Source organism: Puma concolor, chromosome A2, assembly GCF_028749965.1.
Source record: "Puma concolor isolate L17-30 chromosome A2, mPumCon1.1.hap2, whole genome shotgun sequence".
Lineage (NCBI taxonomy): Eukaryota > Metazoa > Chordata > Mammalia > Carnivora > Felidae > Puma > Puma concolor.
Genome location: NC_141668.1, coordinates 442,014 through 457,015, shown reverse-complemented (window position 1 = coordinate 457,015; position 15,002 = coordinate 442,014). Strand labels below are relative to the sequence as shown.

The 15,002-nt window shown below is 46.1% G+C and overlaps 1 protein-coding gene across 4 annotated transcripts in view; it reads right to left on the bottom strand.

Annotated features, from left to right (window-relative positions):
• Positions 1-3,013: 3,013 nt before the first annotated feature.
• Positions 3,014-15,002, bottom strand: part of ESYT2 (extended synaptotagmin 2) — an 83,217-nt gene continuing 71,228 nt past the window's right edge. For all 4 annotated transcript variants that reach the window (XM_086685124.1, XM_086685132.1, XM_086685137.1 and 1 more), the window contains 7 exons: positions 13,904-14,053; positions 11,791-12,176; positions 10,541-10,639; positions 8,585-8,716; positions 6,800-6,905; positions 5,886-5,935; positions 3,014-5,789 (listed from right to left, as the gene is read on the bottom strand). In XM_086685124.1, the coding sequence (XP_086541250.1) occupies positions 5,744-5,789; positions 5,886-5,935; positions 6,800-6,905; positions 8,585-8,716; positions 10,541-10,639; positions 11,791-12,176; positions 13,904-14,053 (969 nt within the window). In that variant the 3' untranslated portion in view covers positions 3,014-5,743. The remainder of the gene's footprint in view (positions 5,790-5,885; positions 5,936-6,799; positions 6,906-8,584; positions 8,717-10,540; positions 10,640-11,790; positions 12,177-13,903; positions 14,054-15,002) is intronic.

Sequence of the window (15,002 nt, the reverse complement as noted above, 5' to 3'; positions counted from 1 at the left end):
CATCCTTTACCACTGCTTTTACACATCTTACGGCTTTCTGTTGAAAACCGGACATCTAAAATAATAATAGTGCGACAACTCTGTAAACGAGATCCCTCTCCTTCGACTTTGTCTGGCTTAGCAACTTTCTTGGGCTAATTTTCCGAAAGCTGCCTTGTCACGTGCTGCCTCCGAGGTCTCTGCTCAGCTGGCCGTGTAGCTCAGCTAAGCACTGGGGACAGATTTCCTCAGATGCGTAGGGACCGGGCCTTCTCCGTGCACAGCTCTGCAGATGCCCACCCCCTCCTGGTGCCCCAGGGATGCCGGGTCCTTCAAAGCCCTCTGTGCACATCTCATTTCCTAGACTTCTCTTTCAACTGTTTCGCCAACCTGGTACACTGCCCCCAGCAGCCGCCATGGTGCAGAACTGCCACTGATGGGTTTTGATACGGTTTTCCCAGAAGCCAGACGGGCCAACTGGCTCCCTGACGATGTGGCTTTCAGGGGCAGGTCTAAACTCACTCTGTGCCCTCCCTGCTTGGCCGCAGTTCCCACGGCTATTGTAGCCCCCAGGCCGCTGCGTGACTTTTCCTCATTATATTTCCCTTTTTAAAGTGATCTCCACACCCAGTGTGGGGTTCGAACTCACGACCTGAGATCAGGAGTCACACACGCCGCCGACTGAGCCAGCCGGGCGCCCCTCATTACATTTTCTAGGAGCTACTAATTATGTATGAGACACAGAAATTTATGTTTTTATGACTGGCCTCTTATTAAATACTTGCTGGTAAGTTTTCAGGTTATTTTCTTAGGTTTTGCAGGTAGACAATCTTGTATTTGAAAATGACTTCTGGGGGCACCTGGGTGGCTCAGTTGGTTAAGCGGCCGACTTCAGCTCAGGTCATGATCTCGCGGTCTGTGAGTTTGAGCCCCCGTCAGGCTCTGTGCTGACAGCTCAGAGCCTGGAGCCTGTTTCAGATTCTGTGTTTCCCTCTCTCTCTGACCCTCCCCTGTTCATGCTCTGTCTCTCTCTGTCTCAAAAATAATAAATAAATGTTTAAAAAAAAAGAAAGAAAGAAAGAAAATGACTTCTGGGGCACTTAGGTGGCTCAGTCGATTTGGGTGTCTGACTTTGGCTCAGGTTATGATCTCACGGTTTGTGAGTTCGAGCCCCGCGTCCGGCTGTGTGCTGACTGCTCAGAGCCTGGAGCCTGCTTTGGATTCTGTCTCCCTCTCTCTCTGCCTCTCCCATACTTGTGCTCTTTCTCTCAAAAATAAAGTGTTAAAAAAAAAGAAAAAAGAAAAAAGACTTCCTCCATACAAAATGTAACCTCTCTTTTCTTTTCATATCACATTGCCCAGGGTTTCCAGAATAACACCAAAAAAGGTAGACCTCCTGGCTCCTTCCCTACGTTTGTGCTCAACTGTTGCTCAGATGATCATACTGTTGGCTTTTTGTTGCAGTATTTTTCTTTTCCACGTTTGTCAGTACCTTTCTCTTTAGACTTCACTAAAAACTGTCAATAGGTGTTTGTCTTTAAGTGGAAACTTAAGACAAATTAATGTTAAGGTTGTGCCAGACTTTAGCCTTAGTTTATTCAGCACCTGATTGTTCACAGTGATAAGCAACTAGAAAAAGATTTAGGTGACACCCTTACGATCTGTGCCCTTGAGAGCTGACAGCGCAGCCAGGAAATGGTTTTCAATAAAGCAGAACCACGGGCGCCTGGGTGGCTCAGCGGTTAAGTGTCAGTCTTTTGAGTTCGGCTCCAGTCGTGATCTCACCTTCGTGTCGGGCTCTTCGTTGACAACATGGAGCCTGCTTGGGATTCTCTCTCTGCCCCTCTCCCGTCCTTTCTACCTCTTAAAATACACCGTAAAAAAGATAAAGCAAAGCACTGCAGTGATGCTAAGTCTATGACTGGAAGCAGCACGGTGCTGAGAGGCCTTGTAACCGGGGGCGGGGGGTGTTGGTCCGGGACACCCGGGGAAATCCACTCCAAGCCAGGAAGCGAAGGGCAGTGGGAGTCAGCTAGGCCAGGGGCAGGGGCAGGGCAGGTTTGGGGTACTGATGGGAAGGAGGGTGGGAAGTCTGTGGAACCGAGAGGAAGCGTCAGGGGTGAGCGGCACCGTGGAAGGAAATACGGCTGGGAAGGCCTCAGGGCGTGGTATGCTGGGGGGGGGGGGGGGGACTTTATTCCAAGAGCAAGGGAGAGCGGTAGTGAGTTGGAGACGTGTTTTAAAAGACCGCCCGGCCTGCGGCGTGGAGGGGGCAGGGGGAGGGGCCACAGCTCCAGCGCTGGGGGTGGCAGGCAGCACGGGCAGGGCCGTGGGCCCCTAGCAAAGCGGACGTCTTCTCGACTTGAACTGAAGGGCCTGGGGTCTGCACGTGGGAGGAAGGCAGAGGGACGGCCGAGGTCTCCACCTCAAGCTCCCGGACAGACACCGGCGGCCGGACAGAAACACCGCGGGCCCCTCAGTGCAGAGGGCTAACAAGGAGGCGCCGGGTTAGCGGGTGTTGAGCCCAGCAGCAGAGTCTGCGTCGCAGACCTCAACGTGGACACCAAGTTGTCAAGGGCTGTCAAGCAGAATGCGGAGTAAACATTAAAAGAGGGACTGGGACTAAAACTTGCGTCCGTCCGCATTTACGGTCTGGCTGGAAACCGGAGGGCCAGGCGTGTGGCCGCGGGCGCCCCGCGGCGGGGGAGGGGAGGCTCCTCCGGGGCCCCCCCTCCTGCCTCAGCCAGCCTCTCGTCCGCTCTTCTCAGGACTCCGCTTACGAAGCACACAAAGAAGACCGTCGTGTTCTACTCGCGATGGCCTTTCAGATGAGCGTTTTCAAGACTCCGAGTCCAAGGCGGGCAGAGAAGAGCCAAGATGGGAACAAGAGACGAGTATCAACGACCTGATGTTCCTTTGAAAATGAAAGAACTCACAAATAGCATGTATAAAGAATCTACTTACTACTTTTCAAGTTATTTGACCACACGTTAAAAATTTCATTTCAAAAGACAAAGGAAAAACGAATCACAAGTGAGCTAACGTAAGAGTTTATTGAATAAATACATGCACTGTCATGTAAAATTAGTTGATCAAAAAGGACATTCTCTAATAACAATTAAAAAAAGCCCTCTGCTGTTTTCCATCTGCAGTGGCGGACAGCCCGAGTATACACGCGCATATACGCTGGTCTCCAGTGAGCTTCGGTTCCTGAAGAAAAAGGGCTGACCTCCTCACGAACACTATCTCGTAGCACAGAACAGAGTTGCCGTGAGTACAGCAACGATCTGGAACTTGGAAACACCGGCGTCACACTTCCGTACGCTAAGGCACAGGAGAAGCAACCCACATGGACAAACAGAACTCAAATCTGTGTAAGTTAATTTTCCTCCCGTTGATTCGGCTCAATACAGAGAAGTTAACGTTCCCTTTTCCTAGACGAATTGGTCATTAAGGAGCAGGGATGCCGGTCTGGGGACCCTGGAGTGCGGAGTCCGGCCGTGAGCGGAATTCTCAGTCTTTCCCACGGAATACCAGAGCTTCCCACTGACCGCTCATTTGGCCATGAAGGACAGAATCACACCTGGAAAGGTTTTTTTGTTTTACGTCCTCAGAATCGTCCCTTTCCTTCTAAAGAGAAGGAAGCCCGCTGCCAAGGTCCATCTCCAGGCTCCTCCGTCCCTGCGGCACAAGGCGGGTGTCATGCTGCCACTGGCTTTATACTCTTCCTGTACTTATTTTGCCTAATTGCTTAGAGCGCTGCATAAGGTGAATACATACCGCAAGGTGAGCACAAGGCAAAACCCAGATGTTCAGGATGTTGGTAAAAATTACTGGTATTGTAAATTCCAGTGAGCGGTCGTTCACTTTTTATAGATTATGCCAGAGGCCCTTCAACAGACTCAATTGAAAAAAAATCTTCAATAAATCTAATACCATGGACCGACGACTAGGTTTATTAAGTAATTACCTGCCTTTATCGCGCTGCTGAAACACCACCGCAGTTAAATGTTTTGTGGGCACCAATATATTCATCCACTTCCTCCTGTACATTAACATGGGAAATGGTTTATAATGAGGCTTTATAGTGAAGTTCCATCAAGTAGGAAGCAGGGAGATTACACTGGTCTTTATGATTACATGAACTGTGTTGTGAGGCTATAGGCTCCATTATATATAAACCTCCGGTTTAAAGTGTGAACTAAGAGAAGGGTAAGATCTGTTGGCAGGCAGAAGTACGCAAGGTAACAACCAGCATCCACCACAGGCACTTTGGTGTGTTTGGTCACACGGGCCGCCCACGAGTCCGTGGAGTGATTCATGGTAAGATCCCCAGTTTCAACCACAAAGCTCGATTTCCCCAATGTCCTCACACATGATTTCAGAATGTTCTGATAGCTAAGGACTCATTTGCACCATACAGCTTAACATACTGAAAACTCTTTCTGAGTCCGTGCGTGTTTCTCACAGGCGTGCACGGCTTAGACACTGCCACGGAGCCTCAACCCCCAAGAGGTCTGGGACTTGAGGATGTAAAACATGCTTTTAGTAATCTAAACAGAAAAACATATTCCAAAACAAAAACTGTATAACAATATCCCAATACTGAGGTCAGTCACGGCATAAAGTGAGGAAACCCCGGAAACGGTTAATTACAATCACCAGCCGCCGTGCTGGAACCCTGTGGCCCCAACAGTGGCCTCTGTGTTGGGCAAAAGGAAGCCAACGCCACCTCAGGGGTTCTGTCAACGTATGATGTCACACTGACGGGTGAATGAATGAGCTGTTGGTTTTTAAAACAATTTCCTCCTTACCCAGATCCACCCCACAAACTTTATGGTGACCACGTGAGCCTGTCTCTGTCTTCAGAGGCTGGGAAAACACTGAAAACTAACAAACCTTATGACCGACTATTTCACAATAGCCTAACTGCTAACACTGAAAATTTGGGTTGTATTTTAGGAAGTATAACTGTGTATCTGCGTACTATTTCATGAATACATTCTATCAAGCAATTAAGACATTTCATGTAAGAAACTTCAAGTTAGTGCACCATGATGACATGACATCCTCTTAGTATTATGTATTACTCAGTTACACATTTTTCCTTAGAAGCACTTCATCTGACTTCTCAAAAATACATATTTATATTTATAAAAGTGGTAATATTTTGAATATTTTCTTCATTCGTGATGGGCAGAACTATACTTATTTAATATTTAGTCTTTCAGCTTTTCTTTTTAAAAAGAAAATACCACAAAATTGGTCACTGAGAACTTTTCCTGCGAAGACAAAATGATTATGTGTCATAAGAATTTAATAAGTCTTAGAAAAAAAATATATTTCCTTAATCCATTTTCTTCAGAGTTCAAACCAGCAGGTAGAGATTATAAAAAATAGTCTATTTACATGGCAGAGTGTACCTCAGCGATGTACAAAACAAGGCAACAGTAAAGCATATACATAGATCTGCTTCCTCATCGATACAACAGACATACAGCCTTACGCGACACAGTAACTAACTACTACCCTATTATACGCTAGAATAACTGGCAAATACTACAGGAAATTAAACATATAAAATTTAATGATAATATTGGCCAAATATGCCTAAAACGTCAACATGTTTTATAAAACTATTAAGATATGTATAACTAAATACATTGAAATTATAAAAACAATATTGGTACGTCTGTGGGAGGGTGCGCTGCGAGCGCACGAAGGTGGTTGGCACGCCGGCGGGGCTCCTCGTGCCTGGCAGAGACTACGTCACCACGTGTGGTCTCGTGCCATCTTCTGTGAGGTCGTACCTAGGGGTGCATGGGGACATGACAAAAGACATGTGGTCAACCGGGGAAAGTGTTGTGGAATAGACACACGGGGCTCGTCCGTGCTGGGACACTCACCACTGGGTCCAGCCCTTGGCCAGTTCTTCGGACGCCAGACCGACCAACACCTGTGGGTTAAACAACACCTGTAACAGCGGGTGGAGCCCCGATCTCTCTGACCTCCTGCTGCCTCGGTATGGAACCACCTGTGTTATTCTGAGTCTCTCCCTGTCAATGTTTTTGACCCTGATGACCCCCCATGAATGATATGGCGGATCACATCCAAGAGCTCTGCCCTGTATCCAGGTCTCTCAAAGTTCAGTTATGAAGAAGGATCAGTGCTGATAATTTACAGGGATATCGGCTCACACTCCATTAGTGCCAGCACAGTGGATCCGGATTATCTGTAAGCGGGACATAATTCAAAACTCCTCTTCCCTAACTCAGCCTCTGTGTACATTTAATGTTAAAGAATATATAATCTTATGCAAGAGTTACATGTGAATTCTGACAAAGACCAGAGTAAATTCAGAGAAATAAAGGCACTAATTTGTTAGAAAAAGAATAGTTGGTTAGTGGAGGAGGCAGAACTGCAAGAGAATATTTTCCTTCATGTTTTCTTTCAATGTGACTCAACATTTCTTTAATTAAAAAATTAATCTTTTCTTCAATTATATGTTCACAGCATTTGTGTAACATGCCAATAATATTATGTAAAAACAATGAAAATAAAGTAATTTTCAAAATGTACTCATATTTTATTTTATTTTATTTTATTTTATTTTATTTTATTTATTTATTTATTTTTAAAATGTACTCATATTTTAGATGACATGGCCTTTCATGGTCCACTATTTTATAAATAAGCATTAATCAGAGAGGAAGTCCCCCCCTTTCCATTGATTTAAGTATGGTCTAAAACAATGCCCTTTGGGTAAGTGCTTAATGTTTATAAGATACAGGAACCGATCACGGTTATTTTTTAAACTTACTTTGCCAAGAAGCCCTTTGTCTTTGGACAGGAAGCCACCACTGTTCTTTACTGCTACATCCAGTGTCCTCCTCTGTACTTCTGGTAATGAAACGCTGAAATCAAAGCTGACACGGGAAAAAGAGGACCTCCCTTAAATTTCTCCATAATGTTGTTGTATTCTCATTATAACCAAAAAACAACCTTTCTGCTTACGAGACAGTTCTAAATGTTATGTTGTTTTTTATTATAAAATTGAGTTCTGTTCAATGTTTGGATCTGGCATTTCATGAAGACTCAAAAACAATTTTTGTTTCCCTTATTTTGCAAACATAACCGAAGACTCTGGCCTCCTAAGTACGTGAAAGGCCGTATGTAAGTGATAAATTACCGAATTCTACCCCTGAAACCAATACTGCATTAATATTACTAATTACTAACATTTAGTAACATGTCAACTAAAATTTAACTAAAAATTAAAAAAAAAATCAAATAAAACAACACTAAGTATGCGAAAGACCCTACTGCCTGTGGCTCCCTCGTGTATAGGGACGGGTGTTCTTTGAATGTCTGCCCTGACTCTTCCTAGTAGTTACAATGGGGGACTGTGGATGTAGGTAGGACTCACTGGTTTTCTCATCCAGGCCAAAAGACTAAAGAGCAGTGATTACAAAGCCGGGGTGAGTGAAATAAAGAAAAGTAGTATGTGATACAGCTTCATGGAAGGGAAAAGATCCGCAGTGCACTTTTTAATGGCCGAAGTCAGATGCTACAAACAAAAATGCCTCCAGGGAACCAAGTCCTCAACGCTGGCTCCTGGAGTTCAGCCACTGTGAGGCAGGGTCTCTGGCAAACCAGAGGGCAGAGGGCCTAAGGCCTGGGAGGGATGTGGCTGGAACGTGACCAGCCTTCAGGGAGCTTCAGCAGCTAGAATCCCAGACTTGCAGGGGGCGCGGGGGGGCGTTTCCGAATCCCTAACTTTGGCTGCAACTAAGTGAGAACACTGTCAAAATGTGCTCACACCAGGGACTGGTGCACACCTCCTGTCAGTTTCTGTCTGTGATTTAAAAAGAGTTGCTGGCGTGAACATATGAGAAACAACCAGTCCATTTAAAGATAAATGTAAACAAAAGTGACAGATGTTCTGACACCCTTTGACTTTATGATTTCCCAAAATGCTGTTGGTTTTTTTTAGCTGTAGACACTGTAACCTAAGGTAACGAGTTTGCAGACTGAAGCTCTTAAGGGTAGCGCAAGGCCCCCGGAGGTCCTCGAGGTGCTCTCTGGAGATCAGCACCGATGGCAGAAGCAGATATGACCTCTACTAAGACAGACCATTAAAGGGATCTCCGAAAATGTTAGACAATAATGCCATTCTTTTCACTTTTTCATTGTTTTGGAAACTAGTTGTTTTTCAGAAGAATGTTGTATTTTAAGATGTCACAGACTTATTGTTATTTAAAATAAACTTAAAATATACTTACTGTTGAATTCTTAGTTTTTATTTATAAGTCAGAAAAATCAATAGATACAACCGCCCAGAATGGAAGTTCCGCGAGGTCCACAATCACTAGTTTCCCTTCCACAGTGTGTACAGCCTGAACTTACTATGTTTAGCCACTTCTAGACCAAGTTCAAAATGTTCATTTATTTATGTTAACAAGTCCGTGTGTGCTAATCTGGAGTTTTTTCACTGATACTTCCCAACAGTGTGTTGGTTTAAATGCATTAGTCATTCAAAGGTATTGATCAAGCCTTTTTTAATTTCTGAATTCGACAGCCTACCCATCTTCAGTGAGCACCATACCTCTGGTCAAACACGGGGTTCAGTGTTTTCTTTGACACGTGTGTTTTTCTCCTTCCTGACCTCCTCTTGTCTGGTAACAAATACATGCGGACATAGGGGTCAGAGCCATCTTCAGAGAAGGCAATGAGATTTCTTACGACACAAACCAGAGAACACTCGATATTAGAATCTAGGAAAATGACCGTTAGCATCTCGTTCAAACTTCCTACTTTGATTTATATTTACTTACACCACTGAGAAGCAGAAAGGAGCAAAGTGAGTTTCTGTCCTCACCCCGTGCTAGCCTGTTGGCGAACGCAACTTTCACCTCCGTTTCTTGAGCCCAGAGTTTGGGGGACATCCTGATACTTGCTCTGCTTTGAAAATGGAAGCTGTTGTTTCTAATGTCCAGCTTCTCCCAGTGGGAGGGGATGTGGTTGGCCTCACACCAAGGGAAACCCCATCCTCAGTGCTGCCAGGCTGCTCCCCCAACTCTCTACCCTTCGTTCACCTAAACCTTTCACCTCCTTTGTGCAACCCATGCTGCTCTTCTCCTCGGACACCTGGTCTGAGCCAAACAGAGTCTAGGAGTTAATTCAACCACTTCAATTTATTCCACAATTTGCAACCACTTCAAATTATTCACTTACCGATCAACCTGAAAATCTAGTTAGGGGACTATTTGCTGAGAGTCCTCTACAACAGTAATTATCTCACAGCAAGAATGTATAAGGTGCTCAATAAATAGGTTCAGAACTGAAGTCTACATTTATACAATTTCCTATGTTTCTAACAGCCTTTTATTATTTTTTTTAAGTTTATTTATTTACTTTGGGAGACAGAGAGAGAGAGAGAGAGAGAAAGAGAGTGAGAGAGATAGAACCCACATTTTTGAGAGACAGAGCATGAGCAGGGGAGGGGCAGAGAGAGAGGGAGACACAGAATCCAAAGCAGGCTCCAGGCTTTGAGCTGTCAGCACAGAGCCCAACATGAGGCTTGAACTCACAAACTGTGAGATCATGACCTGAGCCGAAATCAAGAGTCAAATGCTCAACCCAAGAGTCAAATGCTGAGCACCCCAGGCGCCCCTCTAACAGCCTTTAATAAGATCCAAATACTTATGCCGTACATTTATATCCTAACTACTACTGAGAGAAGTCACACAGAAGGGAAATAATTAGTTGGCTCCATAGCATCATCACTAATCAAAGACAAATTAAAGCAATGCTGCCAGCTCATGTTACACTTACTAAATCAGTACGCTGCACAATAAACTTCCTGATGGGGGCAGGAGAAGATACACCTGTACCCTGGGTACCAATGCCAGCTGGCATGTTCCAGAAATAGTTTTGAAAGACTATTGGCAATACCTGTCATGATCCCATCAACCTTTTGAGATCCTCCGAATTACTGACATAAACTTACTCCTGGAAATTTAATCTCAAAGAGACACTTCGAGAAAAATGTGTTCATTACCATGTTACATGTAACTTGGACAATCTAAACATCCAGCAATACGGAATGTTGTATAAACTGCAGTAGAGCAGTTCAAGATGTAGTACAGGGGCACCGGGTGGCTGAGTGGGCTAAGCATCCGGCTCTTGATTTCGGCTCGGGTCATGATCTCACGGTTCGTGGGTTCCAGGCCCACCTCAGGCTCTGTGCCGACAGCGTGAAGCCTGCTTGGGACTCCGTCTCCCTCTCTCTCTGTCCTTCCCCTGCTCTCCCTCTCTCTCTCTCTCAAAACAAATAAAAATAAACTTAAAAAAAGGAGTGGATTACAAAGCAACCAAAATGTTTATGAACAGAAACAATGTCAAGAACAAAAAAAGAATGCAGCACTGAATACTAAGTCTGTAGTATAACATCATTACTTTGTCCTTCAAAAATGAAATGGGTTCATCTGTTTAGTGATGTCAGAGCTAACATTCGCCTCTCATCTAAAGCCCACCTGGGGGTTCCGGGGGCCCAGCTCACCTGCAGGAGTGCACGACCACCACAAGCTTGTTTCTCTGCGAGCTGTGTCGGATGGTCAGCTGGATCTGCCCCAGGGGCGACTGCCCCAGTGTCGTCCCACTGGGGAAACAAAGCGAGAGGTTATAGCTCTCCTCAGAACTGAACGGGAGTGAGTCAACTGGCACAAAAACAATCACATTACCCATGGACTTGAGCATAATCTGGACTTCTATTAATCAACCAGTCGAACTCTTATCTCAAATAAGGTTTCAACAAAACTTAATTATCCAGAACTGACAGCTTTTCCAGTGAGGGCCCATGGTAAAAAGGAGACTCAGGAGATGTCCTCATTACAAACATCGATTCTGTGGTCTCTGCAAAGCAACGTCTAGCCTGTAAGGACCCAACTCTACGTGTGCTCCCTCAAAGCCCCACATGCACTGTTGGCTCTGATTTTCCCGGCAGCCTCTCTCAGGAAGCTTCTCTCTCAGGGTTGAAGCACAGACTCCCAAGCCCGCCAACGGTTGCCCTGGTGCAATGTCCCTCAAGATCATCGCAGCTACTCCCCAAATTTAGCTCCTGGGAGAAGTGCTTTCTTATTTAAAGTTCTATCTCCTCCTAGAGCAAGAGAGGAAGGGACTGATTGCTTTCTTCTGAACGCTGAACCTGAGAAAGTACGAAGGAGAGAGCATGCTGAGTGTGGGTCACATGCGTGTGACTTCCTCAACCCCCAGGAGTGCGTTTCATCTCTGCCTCCGCTTCCTATGCCTCGACACACCTCTCGGAACAACAAACAGCAAGAACAGCTTCAAAGGGCCACTTCGTTCCTTCCACTGACGGGAAGAGGTTAACGTCTGAAGCTTATGATAACTGCAAGCTGTCTTCCTCCTTCTCTGAAGAGCCCAGGAGCACAAGTATGAATCCAAAGACTAGACAACACATGACCGGTGGTAGTAAGGGGGTACTGAGCAAACAGGACTTGTTCTTCCAACACAGACACAACCACGGCACGAAGAGCGAGCATCAGCTCTAGGTCCCGCCTCCTGGTCTGAGGACAGGCACACAGGGGCTCAGACCCTCTTCTATTCACCCCGAACCCCACTGCTTCTTGGTCCCTAGTCAGGTCCTAGAAATGGCAGGTTTATTTTAAAAGGAAAACACTCAGTGAGCAAAAGGGCAGGGACACCTCAGGCTCTTTTGGCTAACTCAAGACGACGTTAGCACGAGACGTGTGCTCTGATTGGACAAGGACAAAGGAGGGGTCTGGTTACTTCTCTAGCTGCCGCAGCCTCTGTCGAAGCTCCTGGGTGGCGATGGGCAGGGATATGTCTGAGGCTATGCTTGGAGTGGGCTCCTTAACGGAGATGTGGCTGGGGGAGCAGGTGGCACTGGTCTGGAGGCTGGAGGAGCTCCTGCCCAGGTCGCGTGGGCCTTGGGGGCTGGCCTCCACAGGCTGGGCCCCCTCTTCCACGCCAGGCTTATCGCTGCCCCCGACGACTGGTGTGCACGGGGCTGTGCTGCCATCACCGGAGCCCGGCGATGCGGACGCGTGAGATCTGACAGATATTTCTCTCCCTTCTTTGGAAACAGAGGGTCGCTTTACTTGAGCTGAGTGTTGGTGGTCTGGGGACCTTTCTGGCTTTTCAAGGTGGAGTATCTGCAAGTGGAAATAAACACAAAATTAAAATCAGTGACACTAGAATGGCCTGGTATATGAACGGCTTTAGATATATTCACTTGCCAATGTCTATTTAAAACTTGGCAAAGACATTATAAACAGTCTAGTCTATATGTCCAGCTACTCTGTTATTGGAGTGATGCCACATTATAGTAAGTAGAAAAAGGAGGGGCACCTGGGTGGCTCAGTAGGTTGAGCACCCAACTTCAGCTCAGGTCTTGACCTCACAGTTCATGAGTTCGAGCCCCGCATCTGGCTCTGTGCTGAGCTCGGACCCTGGAGCCTGCTTCAGATTCTGTGTCTCCCTCTCTCTCTCTGCCCCTCCCTACTTGTGCTCTTTCTCGCTCTCAAAAACAAATAAAAACTTAAAAAATAAAAAAAATGACTTAGTTCTCATTTTAAAAAAAAAAAGAAGAGAAAGGAAAGTTTAAGTAATCAAAATTATCGCTTCCATGATGTAAACATAATTTCTCTTCAGCCTCTTCCGTTTGCGTGCATGCTTGCACAGCTGTGGGGGTGATGTCATTGTTGGGCGAGCCTGAGCCGTGCGCCCCCAAGAAAGGATGAGAGGTGAGGGCCCCCTCCCCAGTGGGCTACTGCACACACCCAGCATGGATGCCGGAATGGCCTTCATGTCCTTCAGCTTGTGTGAGCACGTGAGCCCTTCACTTCGCTGGCTTTTCACAGCCAGTGGTAAGGTGTGCAACATTCCACTGAACAAGAGCCCACACCCCAAAACCCTGCACTCCAGGGTTGCTGCAACAGTGTCAAGTTTCCCTCCTTGTAAAAAATAAAGCTGCAGCAAACATCTTTATGTTCATGGCCTCTTTGCATTCTGTCTTCTTACTGAAGGTCAGATCTCCAGAGAACGGGTTCCTGGCCCAAGGGGCTCTATGACCCCATGGTCTGCAGACACTGCAGTCCTTTCTGCAGAAACTGCCTATCTCCAGAGTTGGAACCAAGTGCAAAGAGATCATGAACACTGAACCCTCCACAGACCGAGGTTGTTTGGATTTTTTAAAAAGTGGGTTCTTCATTTTAATTTGCATTTTATTTTATTTTAAAACAATGTTTATTTATTGAGAGAGCATGCGTGCACATGAATGCGGGAGAGGCAGAGAGAGACAGAGAGAGAGGGTCCAGAGAAGGCTCTGTGCTGACAGCAGCGTGGGGCTAGAACCCACGAACCGTGAGGTCATGACCTGAGCTGAAACCAAGAGTCGACTAAGCCACCCAGGTGCCCCTTAATTTGCATTTTAAAAATTAGTGAGTTTTAACATTTTCCAATCCATTTGCCAGTTTTATTTTGAACATTTCCTTAGGCACTCACAAGAGTCATTGTCTATTTTGTACAAAAAGTCTGTTTGTAATTTCTACCATCTTGAAGAACTGTATTAAATTTTCTGTCCTGAATGACCTTTGAGAATTTAGCCTGGCCTGCTCAAGCAATCTGGAAATACCAGCTGGGGCAGATATCTAAGTCCAAGCCTCAATTCTCTCTCCCCTGAGCACCTATAGTTGTCAGCAGTGGTTTCCTCGATCCCAGACAAGTGCCTTCCTGGCCCCAGGCTCGCAGCTATACCACGGTCATCCTCCATGAGGGCCCATGCCCTTCACTACACTCTGGAGCAGCACCCAGGAGTCAGCCAGTCCCCCCCCCCCCCACCCCTGTCCACTCCTGTAATCGCTGCACGAGACTCCAGTACCCTGAGGGCGATCTTCATCTTCAGAGTGCTGTTTGGACCTGAATTACTGAGTTGAAATCGCTGGTTCATGGTCATGTCATTGCTGGTAAGCAGCTGACTGAGAGGGATCTTCAGGTGCCCCAGAGAACACTGATGCTGTTCATCTTTGACCTGCGGAACACACAGAACACATTTAGCTCTGAAGGGTCAAGACAAAATGTAGAGGGGCGCCTGGGGGGCTCAGTCGGTTGTGCACCCGCCGACTTGGGCTCAGGTCATGATCTCCCCGTCTGTGGGTTCGAGTCCCATGTCGGGCTCTGTGCTGACAGCTCAGAGCCTGGAGCCTGCTTCCAATTCTGTGTCTCCCTCCCTCCCTCTCTCGCTCTCTCTCTCTCTGCCCCTCCCCACCAGGCTTCCATCTCTACCTCAAAAATAAACATTAAAAGAAAAAAATACAAAAAAATGGAGAAATGTCCAAAATCAAGTCTTTTTTTTTTTTTTTTTAAACTAGGCTCCATGCCCAGAGCAGAGCCTAACACGGGGCTTGAACTCACAACCCTGAGATCAAGACCTGAACTGAGATCAAGAGTCGGTTGCTTAACTGAGTGAGCCACCCAGGCTCCTCCAAAACCCAGTCTTTAAAAAACATCTCAGCCATCTCTTTCTAAGAAGTGTTCTCATAAATGACGGACACAGTAGAAAACCTCTTAGAGACACAGAATGCTACAGTAAGTGAGGTTCCAACGAATCTCTCATTTCCTCATTGCACAGCTACAATGAGCACAAAAAAAGCACTGTGGGGTCACTTGGGGGGCCCAGCCAGTTAAGCATCTGACTTCTTTTAAAAATTTTTTTAATGTTTATTAATGTTTATTATAGGACATTAAAAAGACATTAAAGGGATATTCTAAATAATGTTGTGCCAAGGAACTCAACAATTTAGATGAAATAGATGAATTTCTTAAAAAACATAAACATCAGGGGTGCCTGGGGGCCTCAATCGGTTAAGCGTCTGACTTCAGCTCAGGTCATATCATCACAGTTCATGGGTTCAAGCCCCACGTCGGGCTCTGCTGACAGCTCAGAGCCTGGAGCCTGCTTCAGATTCTGTGTCTCCCTC